This window comes from Sus scrofa, chromosome 13 (genome assembly GCF_054392235.1).
Source record: "Sus scrofa isolate SSC_HxYL_T2T_F1_AM1 chromosome 13, Sscrofa_HxYL_maternal_Yorkshire_Landrace_v2.0, whole genome shotgun sequence".
NCBI lineage: Eukaryota > Metazoa > Chordata > Mammalia > Artiodactyla > Suidae > Sus > Sus scrofa.
This window is the reverse complement of record NC_139395.1, coordinates 132,187,106-132,210,891: the sequence shown is the minus strand read 5'-3', so window position 1 is coordinate 132,210,891 and position 23,786 is coordinate 132,187,106. Positions and strand designations below refer to the sequence as shown.

The 23,786-nt window shown below is 39.6% G+C and overlaps 1 protein-coding gene across 1 annotated transcript in view; it reads left to right on the top strand.

Moving 5' to 3' along the window:
• GNB4 (G protein subunit beta 4) overlaps positions 1 to 23,786 on the top strand; it is a 71,308-nt gene that overhangs the window by 19,651 nt on the left and 27,871 nt on the right. The window contains exons 2-6 of the mRNA XM_021069860.2: positions 8,679 to 8,776; positions 17,688 to 17,726; positions 18,662 to 18,768; positions 22,006 to 22,069; positions 23,052 to 23,214. Coding sequence (XP_020925519.1) covers positions 8,720 to 8,776; positions 17,688 to 17,726; positions 18,662 to 18,768; positions 22,006 to 22,069; positions 23,052 to 23,214 — 430 coding nt within the window. The 5' untranslated portion in view covers positions 8,679 to 8,719. The remainder of the gene's footprint in view (positions 1 to 8,678; positions 8,777 to 17,687; positions 17,727 to 18,661; positions 18,769 to 22,005; positions 22,070 to 23,051; positions 23,215 to 23,786) is intronic.

Sequence of the window (23,786 nt, the reverse complement as noted above, 5' to 3'; positions counted from 1 at the left end):
TGTGCCTGTGACATGTAGAAGTCCTCGGGCCGGGTTGAACCTGAGCCATGGCAGTGACAACATTGAATCCTTAACCACTAGGCCACCAGGAAACTCTGCTGCCTCTATTTTAAAAAATTTAGGAGTTCCCTTCATGGCTCAGCGGTTAATGATCCCAACTAGGATCCATGAGGATGTGGGTTCAATTCCTGGCCTCACTCAGCGGGTTTAAGGATCCATCCTTGCCATGAGCAGTGGTATAAGTTGGATATGTGGCTTGGATCCCGCGTTGCTGTGGCTGTGGTGAGGCCAGCACATGCAGCTCTGATTCAACCCCTAGCCTCTGAACTTCCACATACTGCAGGTGTGGCCCTAAAAAAACATTATTTTATTGAAACAGTGGATTTACAGTGTTTTGTTAATTTCTACTGTACAGCAAAGTGATTCATATGTGTATTCTTTTTCATATTATTTTCTATTATGGTGTATCACAGGATATTGAGTATAGTTCCTATACTATACAGTAAGATCTTGTTTTTTATCCATTCTATGTATGATAGTTTGCATCTGCTGATTCCAAACTCCCAATCCATCCCTCCTCCATTCTCCTTTCCCTTGGGCAACCACAGGTCTGTTCTCTATGTTGTGAGTTTGTTTCTGTTTCGTAGATAGCTTCCTATGTGTGATATTTTAGATTCCACATATAAGTGATATCATGGTATTTGTCTTTTTAACTTACTTAGTATGATAATCTCAAGGTCCATTCATGTTGCAGCAAACGGGAATAAAAGAATGCAGGAACAAACAGCTGCTATCAGGCAAGAGAAGTAACAATAGCAACGTTAATATATCAGTTGTAAAGTCTCCCAATTCTGTTTTGGTGGTAAAGATTAGCCTGAAATGCTCAACCACCAGATGGACTAGAACCTAAGGGATGATGATGTTGACCTTTTCAGACCCTCATGATTTCAGTTAACTAAAGCTTGGACTGTCTAGAGGGGCCAAGCCCCTTTGTGAATCCACGTGTACCCTTAGCATATTCCCCAGTTTGGCCTTTGAGGCAACATTGCTTTGGGAAAGATCTCCATGTTCTCCTTACTGGGTGCAAGTAATAAATCCTTCCTTCTCCTGGTCTTTGGCTTGATTGTGTCTTTTGGCTTGACAACCCACCAAGAGGTGAATCTAGTTTTGGGGTAATACTAGTAAGTTTTCCTTAAAGAGTGAAAAATTAATTCCTCTTTTTAGCAACAGATGTGAAAGCTGGAGAAGGCTGCTTTGATGTTTTTCAGACATCCAAAGAAAGTTTGTGGCAGAGGAGATGTGAATTTCCCTCTACCCTGCTGAGTTCTTGGCTGAGACCCCCTGAATTACAAGAGAAAAACACACAGAAGTTTATTAATATGTGTACCTCCAGTGTATCCAGGGTAAAATGAATAACTCCCTGAGGCAGCCTAAGCCAACAGCTTAAATGCCGTCTTCAGCGCGGAGACAAAAGGACATTTGGGAGTTAGGGGTGGAGACCAGTCTTGGGAGGTTCCTAGGAAAAGCAAGGGTCAGTTTTGATACCCAGATTTAAGTCTGTGCCCTCTCCATTGATGAGACCCTTTCAGTCAGTCATCCCTCACTTCTGGCAGGAAGGAGACACCCTTACAATTGGAGATTTCCTTTGTAAATGTCCATTTCCATTTCAAAGGGTGTGACTTCTCTTATTTTCTCTTGTTTCTTTTCTGTCTGCTCTTTCTCAGAATAATCCCCCCACCTAAAAGGTGTATTCTGGAGTGGCATATTTTGCTTCCCTTCATTGGACACAAGCATCACAAGGGTTCTGATTTTGCTGCTGGGAAATATTTCTCAGACAGCCCATTGCTTTATAATTGCCCCTTATTTTCCATTTTGCCTGCTTAAAGTTAGCTGGAGTTCTTGGACATATGAATAAGTTTTTTTTTTTTTTTTTTTGCCTTTTGTAGGGCTACTCCTGAGGCATATGGAGGTTCCCAGACTATGAGTCTAATCAGAGCTGTAGCCACTGGCCTACGCCGGAGCCACAGCAGTGCGGGATCTGAGCCGCGTCTGCAACCTACACCACAGCTCATGGCAACACCAGATCCTTAACCCACTGAGCAAGGCTAGGGATCGAACCTTCAGCCTCATGGTTCCTAGTCAGATTCATTAACCACTGTGCCACGATGGGAACTCCTGAATAAGGTTTGAGAATTCAGAATTGCAGATGAGGAAATGGGGTCACATAAAAGCAGGTCTTTGAAAGTCCTTAAAAAGAGAAAAAGGACTCTAAGTGATGGTGAACTGTAGAATCAAGGAGTTTTTTCTTTTTCTTAAAGGGAGAGACGGGCATGTGTAACCCCTGATAGGGTATAATTGAAAGTAAAATGCTCCCCCACAGGTTGTTGGATGAAAGTGAGGAATTATATGGAGTTCCCCCTGTGGCACAGTGGGTTAAGAATCTGACTGCAGTGGCTCTGGTTGCTGTTGAGGTGCAGGTTCAGCTCCCAGCCCAGCACAGTGGATTAAGTACTGGCATTGCCACAGCTGTGAAAGCTCTGGCTTGGATTTGATCCTTGGCCCGGGAACTTACACATGCTGTGGGTGTGGCCAAAAAGAAAAGAAAATGAGGAATTATAACTTTATACTAGACAGACTAACTTGTTAACATCTGAATACACTGACCAGTCTTAGCTTCACTAATGGCAGCATAAACATTAAGTTCATTCTGATGTGCTGTAATAGGAATAATATGATGTGTGTACTATGTCTCACCTAGAAATACTCTTGCCAAATACATTGAATTTGAATATCATCTAGCCTATAAATCTAACCTTCTTCTAGTTCATAGGCAGCATAGAGGATAAAGAAACAAGTTAAATAGGACCATAAGGAAGTGAACAGAATGTGGGATGTGCTACAGATAGGTCTCTCCAGTAAGTCGATATCATGGGAAAAAGGAAAGCAGGAGATGGATTCTTCTGGGTGGAAGGATTTAAGAGATATTATAACATGTGTTATATATCCCTTAACTGGATCCTGATTTAAACAAATCTGATATAAAAGACATTAGTGGAATAACTGGGGAAATTTGAAAATGAACTGGTTATTAGCTGCTAAATAGTCGCTCTTAGTTTGGGAGGTTTGTTAATAGTGTTATGGTTTAGTAGGAAAATGTCTTAATATTTTTGGAGGAGTTCCCATCGTGGCATAGCAGAAATGAATCTGACTAGGAACCATGAGGTTGCAGGTTTGATCCCTGGCCTTGCTCAGTGAGTTGAAGATCTGGCATTGCCATGAGCTGTGGTGTAGGTCGCAGACACGGCTCTGATCTGGCGTTACTGTGGCTGTGGCATAGGCTGGCAGCTGTAGCTCTGATTAGACCTGTAGCCTGGGAACCTCCATATGCCATCGGTGTGGCCCTGAAAAGACAAAAAAAAAATTTTTTTGGGGGGGATGTGTACTGAAGTCTTTAGCAGTAAAGTGTCTTGATTTCTGAATTGACTTCAAAGTACTTCAAAAACAACAAAAGATGGAGCAAATGCAGTAACAGTATTAACAGTTTGTAAACCTCAGTGGTGGGCATTACGGATGTCCATTATACTAATTTCTCTACCTTTCTCTGTGTGTGAAATTTTTCTTTTTCTTTTCTTTCTTCCCTTCCTTCCTTCCCCCACACCCAAGGCATGTGGAAGTTTCTGGGCCAGGGACTGAATCTAAGGCATAGCTGCAGCAACACTACTGGAACCTTCAATCCACTGCGCCAGGCAGGGATCAAATCCATACCTCTGCAGCGACCAGAGCTGCTGCAGTTAGATTCTTAACCCATTGCACCACAGCAGGAACTCTGAAATTTTTCTTAATAAAAAGGCTAAAACAATAGAGAAAGAAAGTTTGAGGTTGGATGTATTAGATGAAGAGGGATAATTAATCAGAAGTCTGAATTGCTGAAAAGGTAGGGATTGATAGGATTTAAATATCAGGAGGGAGGAACTGGCCCAAATGACAGAAAAGTCAGCTCTGTTATAACAGGAGGGATGGAGGACCATATGATAAGTCAGTCATATATGTATCGTTTTGTAAAACCAGTAGTGGGAAATTGAAAGAGTTTATGTCTGGTGGCGGCTTCTTCCTCTGTGATAGAGAAGGCAAGCTCACCTGCTGCAAGAGGAGTTGTGACAAGGTTAGAAGCTGGCAGAGGGTGCAAAGGAATTGAAATCATTGTCACTAAGAGTGGACTTGATGGGTAAAAAGCTGCATAGGGTAACCAGGTAGTTTTGAGGGCCCAGCTAGATTGCTTAATATGAATTTGTAGTAGAACTAATGTGCTCTGCTCTTTGCCTTTTTTTTTTTTTTTTTTTTTTTTTTTAAATGTCTGCGTGTGCAGCACATGGAAGTTCCCAGGCTAGGGGTCAAATCAGAGCTGCAGCAGCAGGCCTACACCACAGCCAGAGCAAACAGGATCTGAGCCACATCTGTGACCTGCACTACAGCTCACAGCAACGCCAGATCCTTAACCCACTGAGCAAGGCCAGGGATTGAACCCACATCGTCATGGGTATGAGTCAGGTTTGTTACCACTGAGCCACAACGGGAACTTGCGCTCTTTGACTTTTCAATCAGTATTTGGTAGCTTGAGTTCTGGTTGAAAGAAAGTAAGGGTTTGGGTTCATCGAAGGTGTGATTTTGTCTGTTGAGTGTGACCAAATGGAAGGGCAGGGGAACTACGGTGTTGGCAGAATTGGTGATGAAGTGTTAAACCTGGAATCTAGCCTGCATGAGAAGGGAAATGCAGCTAGAAGATGGGTAAGTCCTGGAGATGGAAGGCACAGCATAGTGGTTCTAGTCAGCCAAGCTGTGTTATATACTTCACTGTTGCTAAGAGACTAGATCTTAAGTGTTCTCTCCATTAAAAAGGAATGGTAATTATGGGATGTGCTAGAGGTGTTAGTTAACACGTTGTAGATCAACACGATCAACACATTGTACATCTTAAACTTACCTGGTGTTGTATTACCAGTTATATCTCAAGTTTTTAAAAAAGGAAATTGTCACAAACCTCACTGTATTTCCCATTGACCCCTCATCTTTCTTATGAACTTTCTCCCTGTCACGGACTGTGAAGGGTCTGGGATTTCACCTACTTATAAGTTAGCCTGTTACTGTTCCATGCTTCAGATGTGAGATTCCACATTCAGAGACCAAGGACTTTGTTACTCACAGCACCACAAGTGGTGTGGCCTGGTTGGTTTGCATCCGTTCCCTGAGCTCCTCAGTTCCCTTGGGGATGACCCAGATGGGCCTGGTGGATACCACACATGCATTGGGTTTGCATCACAGTCCAGATATGATAGATTGTGGAATTTACCACTTTTTTTGTTGTTGTTCTTTTTTTTTTTTTTTTTTTTTTTTTGCCATTTCTTGGGCCGCTCCTGTGGCATATGGAGGTTCCCAGGCCAGGGGTCGAGTTAGAGCTGTAGCCACCGGCCTACGCCAGAGCCACAGCAATGCGGGATCTGAGCCGCGTCTGCAACCTACACCACAGCTCACGGCAACGCTGGATCCTTAACCCACTGAGCAAGGCCAGGGATCGAACCCGCAACTTCATGGTTCCTAGTCAGATTCGTTAACCACTGCGCCACAATGGGAACTCCGAATTTACAACTTTTACAGTAAGTGGAAGCAAGCCCACTCTTTGTCTTGGGAGTGGACATCTCATCCCTCAAGGTTGCTCACTCCAAATACAAGCCTGAAATGGCTCACGTGGAAGTCTAGGACCTTGTATTCCTGGCATACCCAGCAGAATGGGCAGGGCCGCTCAGGGACCCAGGGCCTCTCCCAGGGGTGAGAGTGGTGGTGTTGAGGGAATTACTTTTGTCTTGTCTAGTCACAGTACTTTCATCCTTCTCGGCACCCAGCTGAAAAATCTCAGTTATTAGTACAACTCATGGTCTATCCCGAATGTGATGAATAACTCTTGCTAGTTGCAGATTGCCGAGGCCAGCTCAGCAGGATGGGGCTGAAGAATGGGTGCTATGGAACTTAAAGAAAAAATAACAAAACAACAAGACACAAAAATATCAAGGCACAGAGAGAGAGAGTAAAGGGGGGAACCCGGAGGACTCAAGGTCTCAGGGACCAAGAGCCCCGCCTCCAGAAACCACACTGCTTTTATTGTGTTAAATGAGATCACTTGAGGAGGGGCTATTGGAGGATAATCAAGGAAAATTAGAGAAACATGTCTCTCAACAATCAAGGAAGAAGATTAGGGAAACATGTCTCACAACAGCAGATAGCTTCTCTTTAGAGGGTCATGTAGGGAGGGGCAGTTGGGGGCAGAAGAGCATTAGAGGTAGTTAAGAGAAGGTTTTGAATGCCCTTAAAAGTTATAGGAGACCCCTTTGAGCTCCTTGATATACCTTTTTAGTACATTAGCAGCTCATTTGGAGGGATTTACATCAGTCTTCCTTGCTTAGGATCTTTTGGAACTCAGAAAATGAAGAGGCATCAAAACCAATTGAAGTTCCAAGTTCCCGCTGTGGCTCAGCGGGTTAAGAACCTGACATGGGAGTACCTATTGTGGCTCATTGGTAACAAACCTGACTCATATCCATGAGGATGCAAGTTCAATTTCTGACCTCACTTAGTGGGTTAAGGATCTGACATTACCACAAGCTACAGAATAGGTTGCAGATGTAGCTTGGATCTGGTGTTGCTGTGGCTGTGGTGTAGGCCAGCAGTTGCAGCTCTGATTCGACCCCTAGCCCTAGAACTTCCATATACTGCAGTTGCAGCTGTATTAAAAAAAATAAATCTCCTAGGATCAGGGACCAGGGATATCTCAGGTATGGTCCAGCAAGGGCAGTTGGGATTGTGACCATAAAGAACCTGTATGCTGTATGCTGTTCATGCTGTTTATCTTCAGTTGAGCAGAATGCTTTTTTTTTTTTTTTTTTTTAGGGCCATACCTGAGGCATATGGAGGTTCCCAGGCTAGGGGTCGAATCAGAGCATAGCTGCTGGCCTATGCCACAGCCACAGCAATGCAAGATCTGAGCCCACGTCTGCAACCTACACCACAGCTCATGGCAATGCCAGATCCTTAACCCACTGAGCACTGAGCAAGGCCAAGGATGAAACCTGCGTCGTCATGGATGCTGGTCAGGTTCACTACTGCTGAACCATGATGGGAACTCTCAGTTGAGCTGAATGATGTTCTAGATTGGCTGGAATCTAATCTGCTGAACCATGATGGGAACTCTCAGTTGAGCTGAATGATGTTCTAGATTGGCTGGAATCTAACGAGTCTGGTACTATCTGAGGAACATGCTAAATTGTTAAATAGTAGTGGTTAGGACTAATGAAGAATGTTACCAAAGTTTATATAAATGGAGAAATATACCATAATATTGTATGGGAAATGGAATACTAGAATGATGCCAGTTCTTAAACTACTTTATAGTTTAATGTCATTCTAATAAATTCCAATACATTTATTTTTTAACTTGACAAAATAAAATTATCCCTGAAAATAATAAACATTTGTACTGCAGTTGATGTGACTGAACGGTAGAAACAAATTCTCTCTTAGGGAAATTTGCAGTTGGGATAATCATTGGTGGCTATAAACTTGACCCAAGGAGATATAAACTTAGATACTGTGCTTGGAGAAGCAGAGAAAGTCACTCTGTAGAAAGAGAAAAATAAAGCAGGTATGAAGAGAAAAACAAGACAGGTAGAGAAAGAATACCACTAGCTTCCAGCTCTGCTCTCTTCCTGAGGCTATAATATTCCTGCCTTTTAGTTCTGAGATTTATCCTAAATCCTTAGAACAGATTTCCTTTAGGTCTTAAACTATTTTCATGTTAGTTAATTTATTGGAGAATAAGTGTTTCAGTTGCTAGGGCTGTAACAAAAGAGTAAAGTGAGCAACATCCTGCCTCAAGGAGCTGACACTACTAGAAGGAAGCAGATGAAGAATAAGCAAATACATGCTAGGTGGTCTTGAGTCTTAACAGTGAAAAGTAAGACAGGGTAAGGAGCCTAGTTGGGTGCATATATGCTGTCAGTGAAGGTCACTCTGAAGAGGTAACATTTGAATGGAGTGAAGGGTGTGAGTGATGAGAGGGACAAGAGGGTTCTAGGCAGGGGTAAGAGCCAGTGTAAAGACAGGCTGGGAACATCAAGAAAGCTTTTGAGCAGAAACAGGGGGAGGGGAAAGATATGAGGTTAGAGGGGTGTGTGTGTAAGCATTTGTAAGGCTCTGCAGGTCAACCGAAGACTTTACCCTGAATGGAGTGAAAAGCCACTGCAGGATTTAAAGCAGAAGAGAGTGACTTCAGGGTGGTGTGGGGTTCATTGATGAAGTAAGGTGAGGTGCCAATTGGACATCCAAATGCGGGTTTCTGCTGGTGCCGTCAGAGCTGTGGTCAAGTATTTCTCTATTCTAGTGCTAATTCTTTGTAATTTAGTCTGCAGTACTACAGCTTAAAACATCTCTTCCACCTTCTGATCCTATTCTTCATAAAATCCTTTAGTAAATAATCTCAATCCGTTTTTATTAAGAAATTTTAACTTCCAGTAATAATTATCTCATTTGAATTTTAGAAGGACCAAAAAGAAGTTATACGTCAATATTTTAAAAGTAGATTAATATGTCAGTGGAGAACTGAATCAATCTTTCTCTTTATTTCTGAATAGTGGCTTTCAGTTGTAAGTTCCTGAGGTCAACAAATTCAAGGATGAGTGAGCTGGAACAGTTGAGGCAGGAAGCTGAGCAGCTGCGGAATCAGATCCAGGTAAGAGCAAACTTTTGCATTTTGAAATTTTAGCACTTTATGTAGTATCAGCGATGAACTGAATGTGTTCATTAGTTTATCATTCTACATGTATTAAATAATTTATAAGGTGAGAAATGGTCAGTTTGTTTTTATCATGCCTCTAAAGAACTCTCCAAAAATCATGCCTGACAAATACATATGGGGACCAATGGCCCCTGTGTCCCTAAGAAGCTAATAGTGTATGTGTGATCGCTGCTGAAAGACAAACGTAACAGTTTTCTTCTTACTCTCACACCAGGAATCATAGTTTGATTTTTGGTGCAATACGATAAGGCAGATATTATCATATTGTTATATGCTAGAAAATTAACCTCTAAAACATTAGATTGCAGAAAAACATTAAAAATTATTTTGTGGCAGAGTGAAGACAGGTCTGTCATCTCTTACTCCTGGAAATCAGTTGAGAACAGTCGAGTGCATAAGAAATTTAAGCTCCATCTTTACCAGAATTAAAAACACTTAGAAACTTCAAAGCCTAATAAAATGGAGAAAAGTCATAAAATGTTAGGGTATGGAAAGACTCTGAGAGAGGGCTTTTGCACCTATGAATCTTTTTTTTTTTCCTTTTCTAGGACCACTCCCTTGGCATATGGAGGTTCCCAGGCTAGGGGTCTAATTGGAGTTGTAGCTGCCAGCCTTCGCCACAGCTCACAGCAATGCCCGATCCTTAACCCAGTGAGCAAGGCCAGGGATCGAACCCAAAATCTCATGGTTCCTAGTCGGATTCATTAACCACTGCACCACGGCAGAAACCCCACACCTATAAATCTTATACAAAGCCGATAGCACTCTCTCAGGAACACCACCATTCCTTTCTTTTGGAACAGTGGAAACAGACGCTTCCCTGGACCGGGGTGTATCAGGGAAGGCAGAGATAAGAATGAAAAGATACAGACATGCCGTCTTTTAGGAAGCCTCTTAGTGAGTAGGGTAGAAAAAAGAGATAGAATTATGTGTAGCAGCTGCTGCCTCCTTCTTCTCATAAGGATAAGTAAGGGGTAAACAATTTACAAATATAAGTGAAGGACTTCATCATGAAAGCAGAGAGAATCCCTAGTAATTTGGAACACTGGTGTGGTCTGTCCATATGAACTGTTTGCTGTAGCTATTTCAGAATCACTCATCAAATTTCAAAGTGAAGGATAAGCAAAAAGGAAACAATCATAGGATCTATACAAAGATATTATAGGAAAGAGAGAGGAAAGGAGCAGGAAAAACAAGGGATGGTTGAAGAACACCCAGCAGAAAAATGTTGATTCTTAGTGGGTTAAAACTGTAACCAGTTTTACCTCCAGGAATTCAAGGATGTTAATCATTTAGATGTGAATGAGAACTCTGAGTAGATACCTTAGGTAGATGGTGTGACTTCATTTTGTAGTTGAGGATACTGAGCCTCAGTGAAACTAAGTAATTTGCCAAGGGAGCATAACTATGAAGTGGTAGGTTCAGGATTCAAACCAGGTGTATTTTGCTTCCAGAGCCTGTCCTATAGGCACCCTTGTGATCCTACCTCTCAACTGTATCTACTAACATCTGGCTCTGTAGCCTCTGCTATAGCCATACAAATCTGGTTGTCACTCCCTGAACATGCATTGCTCTTTTCCACTTGGTTGCGTTTTTTCAAATCATTTCCTTTGCCTGAAATTATACTACCTCTGCTCTCATTTTATTCCTCGGACTTCTATTCATCGAGTCCTAGTCTTCCTCTAAGAAGCCTCACAAGAGTCCTTCACTTGGAGTGTATGGATTCAATTTTTTAATTATTTTGTGGCCAGGGACACAACTATTTTGATGCTCTGTGTTTTTGCTCTTAAAGAAGAATACCAGCGCCCACTGTATAGGTTTATGGAGAGGATTAAAACAACGTGACATGTTAAGGACTTAGACTAATGCCAGTAAGTGGCAGTTCCTTACTTGCCTGGCACTTTGGATTTGTGTTGCAGGGCTGAGTTGTGCACATTTGCCTCTACTGCTTGTACTTGGCTGGAAAATTCTGTCTTAGTCCTATCTTCATACCTCACCAGCATCCAAGCGTAATGTCAGGTACTCACTGAAACATTTTCCATGATTTCAAGTAACCTAAGTAATCACATGTATGTAAAATACAATCTATTTTTCTTCTCAGTGTAATCACTCCATGCTGTATTTAAAGACCCTTCCGTGCTTCTTTCCTCCTCCACCCCATACTTCCAGAAATATAGTTTAACTATTTATTTACCTATCTGTGGTATAATCACATGACATTTTGGTACAGTGTATGATTCATTTTAAATTAAAAAAAAAAACAGAAATAGAGAAAACATAGGTTTTCTTTTGTAATTGTTACCTGTTTGATTTGGGCTGAGAAATGTCACTTTTATTTTGCACAAAGATATTAATATCAGGTCTTGTATTTCTTTTTCTTTCTTTCTTTCTTTTTCTTTTTTTTTTTTTTGTCTTTTTGCCTTTTCTAGGGCTGCTCCCGTGGCATATGGAGATTCCCAGGCTAGGGGTCCAATCAGAGCTGTAGCCGTCGGCTTGTGCCAGAGCCACAGCAACAGGTCTTGTATTTCTCAAAGTGGACAGTAAGGAATTCAGCTATTGGGAATGATTCTTTTATATTCAGTTTTATAATGAATAAAAGTGTTTATAAGAATTTTTTCTTGGGAGTTCCTGTTGTGGCTCAGTGGTTAATGAATCTGACGAGGAACCATGAGGTTTCCAGTTCGATCCCCGGCCTTGCTCAGTGGGTTAAGGATCCGGCATTGCCGTGAGCTGTGGTGTAGGTTGCAGACTCGGCTCGGATCCCGCATTGCTGTGGCTCTAGCGTAGGCCCGTGGCTACAGCTCTGATTAGACCCCTAGCCTGGGAACCTCCATATGCCACGGGAGCGGCCCTAGAAAAGGCAAAAAGACAAAAAAAAAAAAAAGGAATTTTTTCTCAAACTGTCTTATTGTTTCTTTCTAAATCATGACCAAAAGATATTTTGCTATTTCTTTCTTTATATATGGACTTCTTTTCTGTAAACTTCTTTGCCTGGTTCCATTCTCACTAGTAAAAAAAATAAATACTTAAAAAAAAACGATTTTTTTTCTCAGAGTGGTTAGAATCTGCATATGTAAATTTGCAAGGAATTACTAAAATATTCGTAGGATTCTTATATTCCAACATGTTTTGGAGTTCCTGTCATGGCACAATTTTGGAAATGAATCCGCCTAGGAACCATGAGGTTGTGAGTTCCATCCCTGGCCTCTTTCTCTGGGTTAAGTATCTGGTGTTGCTGTGAGCTGTGATATAGGTCTCAGATGTGGCTCGGATCCGATGTTGCCATGGTTGTGGTGTAGGCCGGCAGCTGTAGCTCCAGTTGGACCTCTAGCCTGGGAACATCCATATGCCACAGGTTCAGCGGCCCTAAAAAAAGCAAAACAACAACAACAACTAAACAAACAGCTAACCAACAGGTTTTTTGTTTTTTTGGTCTTTTGTCTTTTTATGGCCATACCTGCAGCATGTGGAGGTTCCCAGGCTAGGGGTCTAATCAGAGCTATAGCTGCCCCCACAGCAATGCAGGATCTGAGCCATGTCTGCGACCTACACCACAGCTCAGGGCAACGCCAGATCCTTAACCCACTGAGCGAGGCCAGGGAATGAACGCGAAACCTCATGGTTCTTAGTTGGATTCATTAACCACTGAGCCACGACGGGAACTCCATACGGCAACTCCAACACTTTTTAATTTTTACTACTGATTTGCATTGTAGTTCATTATTTTTTGCCTGCAGTGTTTTAATTGTATTGTTAGTATTAAGGTCAACTCTTTGAGGGGTTTTTTGATTTGTCTACTGCTTTATCCATGGTGCCTATAATAGTACCTGACAGAATGTACAACAGGTTTTTTATTGAATGACTGAATGGACTAAACAATGGTGGTTTACTTCCATAAAGCTGAAAATTAGAGAGCCCTTTTTATAGAATTTAATCTTCAGCTCCAGTGTTTTTGGACATGGCCCAGGCCATCATTGTCATTTTTGGAAATTCTTTTCATTGTAGGAAAGTGGGCTAAATTATTCCTTGCCAAATGAAGTTTTCTAAACCCACAATTTGAGAATGAGAGAATCAAATCACATGTTTGTGTAACTACTTATGAACACCCTGAGATAGAAATATTCTAAGTGTTTATAAATAGGTTGAAAAGGCTGCTAAAAATTGTGTATCCATCTAGTCTTTGCTGTAAGTGGTGGCAGCCATTTTCCCTGTGGCCGAATGGGAAGAGTTGTCCTTCGGGGACATTAATTCAACAAATAGTGCATGCTTCCTCTTTGCGCAGTATACTAATGAGCACAGCTGGCGGAAACCAAGTTGAAGATAACAGTACCCTAACCTTTCTTTTTCTCTGGGCCATAGCAGTGACAGCGCCAGATCCTTAACCTGCTGGGCCACTCCAACTACCCTAATCTTCGGGGGAAAATTTTTGGAATAAATCTAGCAGGAAAAATTAATTCTGATTCTGATTTTCCTATGTGTATGAATCCTCTAAATTTATTATTAATTGATAACTTGGTTTAAAACATTTTGTTGCTTATTAAACATGTTCTTAACCTTTATTTTGTTACATTGGATTTTTGTTTCACTATCTTCCTTTTAATAATTCTCTTCAGTCTGTGTAAAAATTTAACATCTCTTTGAAGACTACTCTACAATACTTAGGCATAAACACCTGCTTACATCTATGGGATTGGCTGTTTTCTGGACATATCTTTTTCTCATATTAAATCTAAAATTTTTTTTTCTGGTAACATCTGTATACAGTGTACTTGCAAAGTATTTTAAAGAAATGTTATGTATTTTTAAATTTAAAACATTTTTAAAACCGAGGTATAGTCGATATACAATATTATGTAAGGTTCAGGTATACAACATAATGAGTCACAATTTGAAAGGTTATATTCCATAACTTTTATAATAGTTATAAAATATTGGCTATATCCCCTAAGTTTACAATATATCCTTGTAGCTTATTTATTTTATACGTAATAGTTTGTACCTCTTAAGTTCCTACCCCTATGTTACTCCTCCCCCCTTCCATCTCTCCACTGGTAACCACTAGTTTGCTCTCTATGTCTGTAAGTCTTTTTCTTTTTGGCTGTATTCACCACCTTGTTTTATTCTTTAGTTTCGACGTATAAGTGATATCATACAGTATTTGTCTTTCTCTGCCTGACTTATTTCACTTAGAATAATACATCCACGTCTATCCATGTTTTTGCAGATGGCAAAATTTCATTCTTTTCTTGGCTGACTAGTGTTGCATTGTGTGTGTGTCTTTATCCATCATATGTTGATGAACTCCTAGGTTGCCTCCCATATCTTGGCAGTTGTAAATAATACTGCTGTGGACTTTGGATACATGCATCTTTTTGAATTAGTGTTTTTTTGGGGTTTGTTTTTTGTTTTTTTGGATAAATGCCCAGGAGTGAAATCACTGGATCATACAGTGGTTCTACTTTTAGTACTTTGAGAAACCTCTATACTGTTTTCCATAGTGACTATACCAATTTACAGTAACACCAACAGTGTACAAGTGTTCCCTTTTCTCCACATCCTCACCAGCATTTGTTATTTGTAGTCTTTTTTTTTTTTTTTTTGGTCTTTTGTCTTTTGTCTTTTTAGGGCCATACCCTCGGCATATGGAGGTTCCCAAGGTAGGGGTCCAGTCAGAGCTGTAGCTGCTGGCCTACACCACAGCCACAGCAATGCCAGATCCAAGCCAAATATGCAGCCTACACCACAGCTCATGGCTATGCCGGATCCTTAGCCCACCAAGCAAGGCCAGGGATCAAACCTGCATCCTCATGGATGCTATTCAGATTCAGTTCCACTGAGCAACAATGGGAACTCCCTAATTGTAGTCTTTTTGATGGTAATCATACTGACATATGTCATGTGATATCTCATTGTGGTTTTAATTTGCATTTCTCTGGTGATTAATGATGTTGAGCCTGTTGGCCATCTTTATATCTTATTTGAAAAAATGTCTATTCAGGTCCTCTTTTGTATTTTTTTTTTTTTTGTCTTTTGTCTTTTTGTTGTTGTTGTTGTTGTTGTTGCTATTTCTTGGGCCGCTCCCGCGGCATATGGAGGTTCCCAGGCTAGGGGTCGAATCGGAGCTGTAGCCACCGGCCTACGCCAGAGCCACAGCAACGCGGGATCCGAGCCGCGTCTGCAACCTACACCACAGCTCACGGCAACACCGGATCCTTAACCCACTGAGCAAGGGCAGAGATCGAACCCGCAACCTCCTGGTTCCTAGTCGGATTCGTTAACCACTGCGCCACGACGGGAACTCCATCTCTTTTGTATTTTTTAAATCAGGTTGTGTGTTTTTTTGATGTTGATTTGTGTGAGCTGTTAGTATATCTTGAATATTAACCCATTTTTGGTTATATCATTTGCAAATAGCTTCTCCCATTCAGAAGGCTGTCTTTTTGTTTGATGGTATCCTTTGATGTGCAAAGATTTTTTATTTAATTAGGTCCCATTTGTTTATTTTTGCTTTTGTTTACTTTTAGGAGACAGATCCAAAAAACTATTGCTACACTTTATGTCAAAGAGTGTTCTGCCTATGCTTTTTTTTTTTTTTGGTCTTTTTGGGGCCGCACCTGAGGCATATGGAGGTGCCCAGGCTTGGGGTCCAATCAGAGGTGTAGCCGCTATCCTACACCAGAGCCAAAGCAACACTGGGTCCAAGCCTCCTCTGCAACTATACCACAGCTCACAGCAATGCCAGATCCTTAACCCACTGAGTGAAGCCAGGGATTGAATCCTCATCCTCGTGGATGCTAGTTGGGTTCATTAACCACTGAGCCACTGTGGGAACTCCTAACTATGCTTTCTTTAGGAGTTTTATGGTTTCTGGTCTTACATTTAAGTCTTTAATCCATTTTGAGTTTATTTTTGTACGTAGTGCTAGAGAATATTCTAATTTTATTCTTTTACATGTAGCTTTCCACTTTTCAAGTATTATGTACTTTTAAAAATATTTCTGAAATATCCTTCCTATCACTTTCTACATGCCAGAACAAAAGGAGGGAACTCAGAATTCTTGCTTTGGGCTTATTAAATTAGTCTAGTTCATTTTACTTGGGAGGATGCAATTTAAAATCTTCTAACTATAAACCAAAAGTATATTTGTGTAATAGACTTGAGAGTCTGTAAGTAAAACCATGTGTCTATGGCTGATTGATTTTTGGAACGAAGGTAGTAAGACCATTCTGTTGGGAAAGAATAGTCTTTCCAACAAATGTTGCTGGAACAGCTGGCTATCCACTTGCAAAAGAATAAATTTGAACTCCTACCTCATACCATGTCTAAAGATCAACTCAAAATGGTACCACGGAGTTACTGCTGTGGCACATAGGGTCAAGGATCTGTCGTTGTTTCTGCAGCTGCTTGGGCCACTGCTGAGATGTGGGTTCGATCCCCGGCCTGGTACAGTGGGTTGACGATCCAGCATTGCCATAGCTGTGGCATAGGTCACTGATGCAGCTTGGATTCAGTCCCTTGCCTGGGAACTTCCATATGCTACAGGTGCAGCAAAAAAAAAAAAGTATCCAAATATAATAGCTGAAAGTGTAGAATTCTTAGAAGTAGACCTAGTTATTAATCTTTGTGACCGTGAATTAGACCACAGTTTAATATGACGCTAAAAGCACAAGCAACAAAAGAAAAAATAGATAAATTGTCTTCATTAAAATTATAAAAACTTTTGTGTCAAAGGAAACTATCAGGAAAATGAAAAGTCAGCCTATGGAATGGGAGAAAATATTTGCAAATCACGCATCTGGTAGGGGTCTAGTATCCAGAATATATAATAACTCCTACAACTCAACAATAAACAAATAACCCAATTTAAAAATGAGCAAAGAATTTGATATATATTTCTCCAAAGAAGATTTACAAATGACTAATAAGCACATGTAAAAATATTCCACATGAAAAGATGCTCAGCATTACTAATCATTAGCAAAATGCAAATGAAAACCACAGTGAAATACCACTTGACATCCACTAAGATGGCTGTAATAATAAAAAAAAGGAAAGGAAAAAGGAGACAAGAAGAGTGTTATCAAGGAAGTGAAGAAATTGGGACCCTCCTATATCCTGGTGGGAAAGTAAAATGGTGCAGCTACTGTGAAAAATAGTTTGGTAGTTTCTTAAAATGTTAAACATAGAGTTACTTCATCATTCACCAATTCCACTCCTAGGTATATACCTAGGAGAACTGAAAATATGTGTACACACAGAAACTTGTATATGAATGTTCACAGCATCATTGGTCATAAAACCAAAAAGTAGAGATGATATAAATATCTATCAGATTAATTAACGGATAAACAAAATGTAATGTATTCATACAATGGAATGTTATCCATAAAAAGAAATGAAGTACTAACACATGCTACAACATGAATGAACCTTGAAAATGTGTTGCGTGAAAGAAGCCAGACATGAAAAGGGTCATATATTATTCCACTTCTATGCAGTGTCCAGAATGGACAGATAGATTAGACAGTGAATTAGTGATCACCCAGGAATGGGAAAAGAGGGAATTAGAAGGTATAGGGTTTCTTTTTTTGGAGTGATAGAAATGTGCTGGAATTAGGTAGTGGTCCTGGTTGAGCAACATTGTGACTATGCTAACCACCCCAGCTTCACACCTTAAAATGATTAATTTTCTGCTATGTGATTTTTATTGTAATAAACATTTTAAAAATAAAGATTATGTGGTATATAAGAAGTATATTTCATATCTGTGTTTTCAATGAAAATATTATTTTAAATCATACCTAGAGATTTCCATGTCTAAATGTATAATCTTTCTTTACTTTAGGATGCCAGGAAAGCATGTAATGATGCAACGCTTGTTCAGGTAAAGTTTTTATTTTTCCTCAATTCATTTTATTAATTCTCATGAAACAGCTTGACACTAATGGAGATGACATTCAGATTCTTTTTATTAGTATTTAGTTGAAAGAAAAAATGAGATCTCTATTTAAAAAGACTTTATGATTTGTCACATCCTGTCCAAGTGCTTCGTAAAGCGTATTTATTAAAATAGAAGTCTGCATAAAAAAACTAGTATAAAAATATGTAGATTCATATGTTTCTTTTTAAGTAGCTCCTGGTTCTTTTTTATATCCCTGGTTAAGCTTTTTTTTTCTTATATAAACTTTAGGAAGGTTTCAGTAGTTTAATTAATATCAAGCATTTTTATTAAGTGTTTTATGTGCTGTTCAGATAGAAAACTGGCTTTCTTTTTCTTCCAAAGCTGAATGAAGTCTATTTTCTCTTGTATAAGATAACATATTTCAAAAGATGATGAGATATGGAGTAACCTCTGGATAGCATTTGCTTGCCTTCATATGGATTTCCAACTCTTTTTAAAAAAAATTATTATAGTTGATTTAGAGTGTCCTCTTATTTTCTGCTGTACAGCAAAGTGACCCAGTCATATACATAAAAAATGGCTTTCTTTAGACAGTTAAAATGAGAAATGTGTTACTGTGTGAGCATCTATTAGATTTTTATTTGTGGCTGTTTTTGTTACTGAAGTTGGGAGGTATATCTGTTCTTTTTAGTTAATGGTGTACAGAAGATATTCTCACTGGAAGGTATGCAAGTAAATCATACTTTTTCTTGAACAGTATATTGATCATATACTGACTGGAATTATTTATATTTAATTACTTTCAATTGCTATACATTTGTTCTATGTATCCTTTTTTTTTTGCCTCGCAGTTGTTTCTGCTTTGTTTTCTGAGCTCTGTCTAAGGTAAAGAATAACATTCTGGTTGCTTCCTAAAGATCACCTCAAATATGGATTCCGTGGGTCGAATACAAATGCGAACGAGACGTACACTAAGGGGTCACCTCGCTAAAATCTATGCCATGCATTGGGGATATGATTCGAGGTTGGTACCTGCCATTTTCAAACTGTCTGCAGAATTATTTTTATTGAGTCATCATTTGTATTTTCTTTTAGAAACAGCCTGTATCTATGAAGTGTTTGCAGAGAATGCATCTAGTATGATCACAGGTTTTTAATAAAAATATTCATTGACACTTTAAAAGTTTAGAAACAATTAATAGGGAAAATAAATTTAACTCCCCCAAATATCCTTTATCAAATGATTTAGGGAAAGGATTTAGGATTTCTTTTCTTTGCAGTGGCATATTATACTTTGTTGTTTTTAAATTACCAAGGCAGTTCTGTTGTATATTAACCTTGAAATTTCAGCTGATAAGGACAATTTTTTTGAATATTGGCTTCCAAAAGTTACTGGATATTGCTATAATTATTTATCACCTAAATTCACAAAGGATGGAATTACATAAAGCAAAAGCATTTTCATTGGGTACATCTTTTATTCCCCTAAGCCCAACATTCAAGTGTGTGTGTGGTTTTTTTGTTGTTGTTTTTTGTTTTTGTCTCTTTGCCATTTCTTGGGCTGCTCCTGCAGCATATAGAGGTTCCCAGGCTAGGGGTCGAATCAGAGCTGTAGCCTCCGGCCAATGCCAGAGCCACAGCAACACGGGATCCGAGCTGCATCTGCAACCTACACCACAGCTCAGGGCAATGCTGGATCCTCAACCCACTGAGCAAGGGCAGGAACCGAACCTGCAACCTCATGGTTCCTAATCGGATTCGTTAACCACTGAGCCACAATAGGAACTCCCCAAGTGTGTGTTGAGCATGCACACACACCTATGCATGTGCACACATATGGCTGCCACCTGGCTTGCAGGTTGGATAATTGGTCATGATGCTTTATTTTGTTCATAGGGTTACAGTGTGGTCTGTGCTTTTTCCAGAGTATCTGGCAACAGCAGGTCACTTGCTGCCATAGTGGTTGACTTGCTCCTTTGGTTTGGTTCATCAAATTGGGAAAAATAATCTTAACTAAGAAATTATTTCTTAATAGAAGTTGTACATTTTTTTCTTCTTCCAGGAGAATCCTAAAAATGTTGCTAATGGTTGGCACATCTCCATGTAATTGGGATGCTTGAGTCCAGTAGTGTAGAGCTTGTGCCTCTTAGGAGGGAGTAAATAAAATATATAATTAACAACTGACATAAAGCTAGGCTGAATGTTTTATTCTTTTTCTAAAAGAAGCTTCAGATGAGAAATAGTCTACTCATTGATATGGCAAAAATTTAACTCAAAATACAATCACTTGAAACAGTGTTAATGGGAGTTCTCTTGTGGTGCAGTGAGTTCCATCCCTGGCCCAGAAACTTCCACATGCCATGGGTGTGGCCAACTCCCCCCCCACTATATAATGGGTTCTTTATGTCAGTCTTCATAGGAAAACAAAGGAATCAACAAAGAACCTATCTCACATTGTCTTCCTACCCATTCTCATTATCAACTTGTTCCTTTTAATGTTCTTCTCAATTCAGTGCTGATGATGATGTGAGTTGATTTTTTTTTTTTTTTTTTTTTCTTTTTAGGACTGCACCCTCGGCACATGGAAACTCCCAGGCTATGGGACGAATCAGAGCTACAGTTGCCAGCCTACAGCACAGCAGCGCCGGATCCGAGCTTCGTCCATGACCTATACCACAGCTCACTGCAGTGCCAGATCCTCAACCCACTGAGCAATGCCAGGGCCCAAACCCACATCCTCATGGATAACAGTCGGGTTAGTTTCTGCTGAGCCACAACAGGAACTCCATCAGTTGATTTTTAAATAATTTACTTTAGTTTCCATACAGTACCCTACGGTTAGATCTTCCCGTTCATAAAACTTGAAATGATTATACCTAAGAACCTGGTGATGTTACTTACCTATAGTGAAGAAACCTGGGTGGCTGGTGATAGGGATGGGAAGGTGATTCTTTTCACTGTATATCCTTTTGTATATTTTGAATTTTATACCATAGTGAAAAATAAAATTCCAAAACGAAAAATCCAGTTGCCAAAAACTTAGTCAGGAGTTGGCATTTTGCCTGGCAAACAGAGCTTTGTGCAGTTTAAGCCCAGTCTACTTTTCTAAATTGTTTTCACCATTTCTTACAGACTATATAACTGGGAAATTCACAACACTGGAAATACCCATTGTATTTTTCAACCTCTTGCCCTGTAACATACCCTCTTTATAGAATACAGACTTTTCTCTGTTTTGAGCTTTCAAAATTCCATTTTCTAAGATGTATTTTCTTTTGCAAGACTCCTTCAGTAACTCAATTAGTTAATTTGTCCCTCATTTGTTTTCCGATAGCCTTTATTTTATACCACTCCTCTGACAATTTTCGTTTACCTAGTTTATTATGGTAAATATCTTTTTAGCTTTTTAGGGCTGCACTCGCAGCATATGGAAGTTCCCAGGCTAAGGGTCAAATCGGAGCTGTAGCCTCCGGCCTACTCCACAGCCACAGCAATGCTGGATCAGAGCCGTGTCCGTGACCTACACCACAGCTCATAGCAATGCCAGATCCCCAACCCATGGAGTGAGGCCAGGGATCAAACCCACAACCTCATGGTTCCTAGTTGGGTTCATTGACAGCTTGAGCCACGATGGGAACTCCTGTTATAGTAAATATCTTATCTCCACCAGATGGTAGAGGCTCCAAGGGTAGGAGGTACCTTGCCTGTGTTGTACCCACGACACTGCCTTATGCTCATAGGCTCTCAATTGATATTTTAGTTTGAGTAAAACATGGTTGTTAGGCTTATATTTACTCTGTTGTCATTATATTTAAGTCAGTAAATACTAAACCAGCTAGCTAATATCTACCAGAATCATGAATAAGAACTAGAATATTCTTATCATGAAAAAGTTGAATCATAACCAGAGATATTTTTAGTAAAGTATCTAAAACAATTTAATGTTGAATTTTTTTTGGCGTGCAGAATGCATTTCTTTAAAGTTGGGAGAGGAATTCCCTGGTGGCCTAGAGATTAAGGATTCAGCATTGTTACTGCTGTGGCGTGGGTTTGAACCCTGGCCCAGGAATTTCCCCGTGCCATAAGCATGGCCAAAATAAACAATAAATACATAAAATTGGAAGAATATTTTTTGTTCTCCAGTTTTTAATTAGCAAAGTCGTATTTGTCTTTTCTGGACTGTTCTACATTAATGCAGTGTGTAACTAATTTGAACTACTTTTCCCTCTAAGTGTCACTATTTTTGTGTCTGTTCCTCTAGGCTACTAGTCAGTGCTTCCCAAGATGGAAAATTAATTATTTGGGATAGCTATACAACAAATAAGGTAGAATTTCTTAACCATTCTTATATATAAACGTTTATTTGGTTTGATGTCTGTCAACTCTGCTTTATTCTTTAATTTCCTTCTCAGATGAAAGGAGAACATAGCAGTAATCATACTATGTACTGATTGTCTGTATGGGCCATTTGCTGTTCCCATTCACCTTAAACTTGACTATGTGACCTGCACATGATTGGGTAATCAAGCACCAGACAACAGTGTGAATAGATCTGTGCAAACTGTTACCATTGTTAGAATTTGAACCCAAAATACTTGTTATTAGAAGGGTGTCGTTCTTCATGGAAGAACCATTCTAATCAACTCCAGTACTTGTACTGTTCAGTGTTATGTTGGCGGAAATTCCTCTTTTGAGCACTACTGTAAAAACAAGTTTATTAAATTGCTTTTTAGGGCTGCACCCTCAGCATATAGAGGTTCCTAAGCTAGGGGTCCAGTCATAGCCACAGCTGCCAGCCTACACCCCAGCATCACCAGATCCAAGCTGCATCTGTGACCTACACCAGAGTTCACGGCAACACCAGATCCTTAATCCACTGAGCGAGGCCAGGGGTTGAACCCACAACCTAATGGTTCCGGGTCGGATTAGTTTCCACTGTGCCACAATGGGAACTCCAGTTTTATTAAATTCTTTAACATTTTACACTTAATATTTCAAATGGCTCTATTAGTGTTGAAATGTCCTATGTCCTTGCTCTTCTTAAAATAATACATTCTGAAAAGAGCATTTAAATCCAAATGATTTGATAATAATACAGGAAAAAAAAAACAGGCATTTCAGTGTTCATTAGTGTTTTTTATTGTTCATTTTTTCAAACCATCGAATTTTATTTTACTTGGCTTATTTGGTAAGATACATTTAATTTTTAGTAGTAGTTGCTACATTGTGAATAGGTTGGAATGATTAATGATTGTTTTTGTACTCTTTACTTAGTAATAGTTCTTGTGTGTTGTATTTGTCCTGCAGATGCATGCTATTCCTTTGCGGTCCTCCTGGGTGATGACTTGTGCTTATGCTCCCTCTGGTAATTACGTTGCTTGTGGAGGACTGGACAACATCTGCTCAATATATAACTTAAAAACCAGAGAGGGAAATGTGAGAGTGAGCCGAGAGTTACCGGGTCACACAGGTGAGCTTCCCTACATATCATCCTTTCCTCCCAAACTTGACTCCTAAAAATTGAGCTCATCAAGAAAGTGACACAGTGCACTCATTTGGCTAAAGGATGCATGTTAGTCAAATGAGAGTAGAAATAAGCATGAATCAGGGAAATGCTGACTTTTTATAATTATACAAATGATGGCCATGCTTCTAGTTTTCTTTCAAAAATAATTTTTCGTAAAAATGATAAATTTATTGCAAAAATTCAAACAATGGAAAATACAAAAACCAAATATAATTTTCTATATTTTTGCAAAATATGACAGTTATGGGATTTTAGTATCTTATGGAATTGAAATATGTATTAAGGTACATTTATAAAGTATTTTTCACTGTGTGATAGTACATTGCTTTATTTGCCACTGTGCATACTGTAGTTCAATAATATAGTATTTGGTTAGCAGTGTTAATTAGGAATATACAGCCACTCATTAGGTTTCAGTTTCTCTGGATTTTGGGGAGTACTATTTGGCTATGCTTTTTACAAAATCTCCCATTTCCATATTTGGAAACACTGGTGAATTCTGAGCATTGGATTGC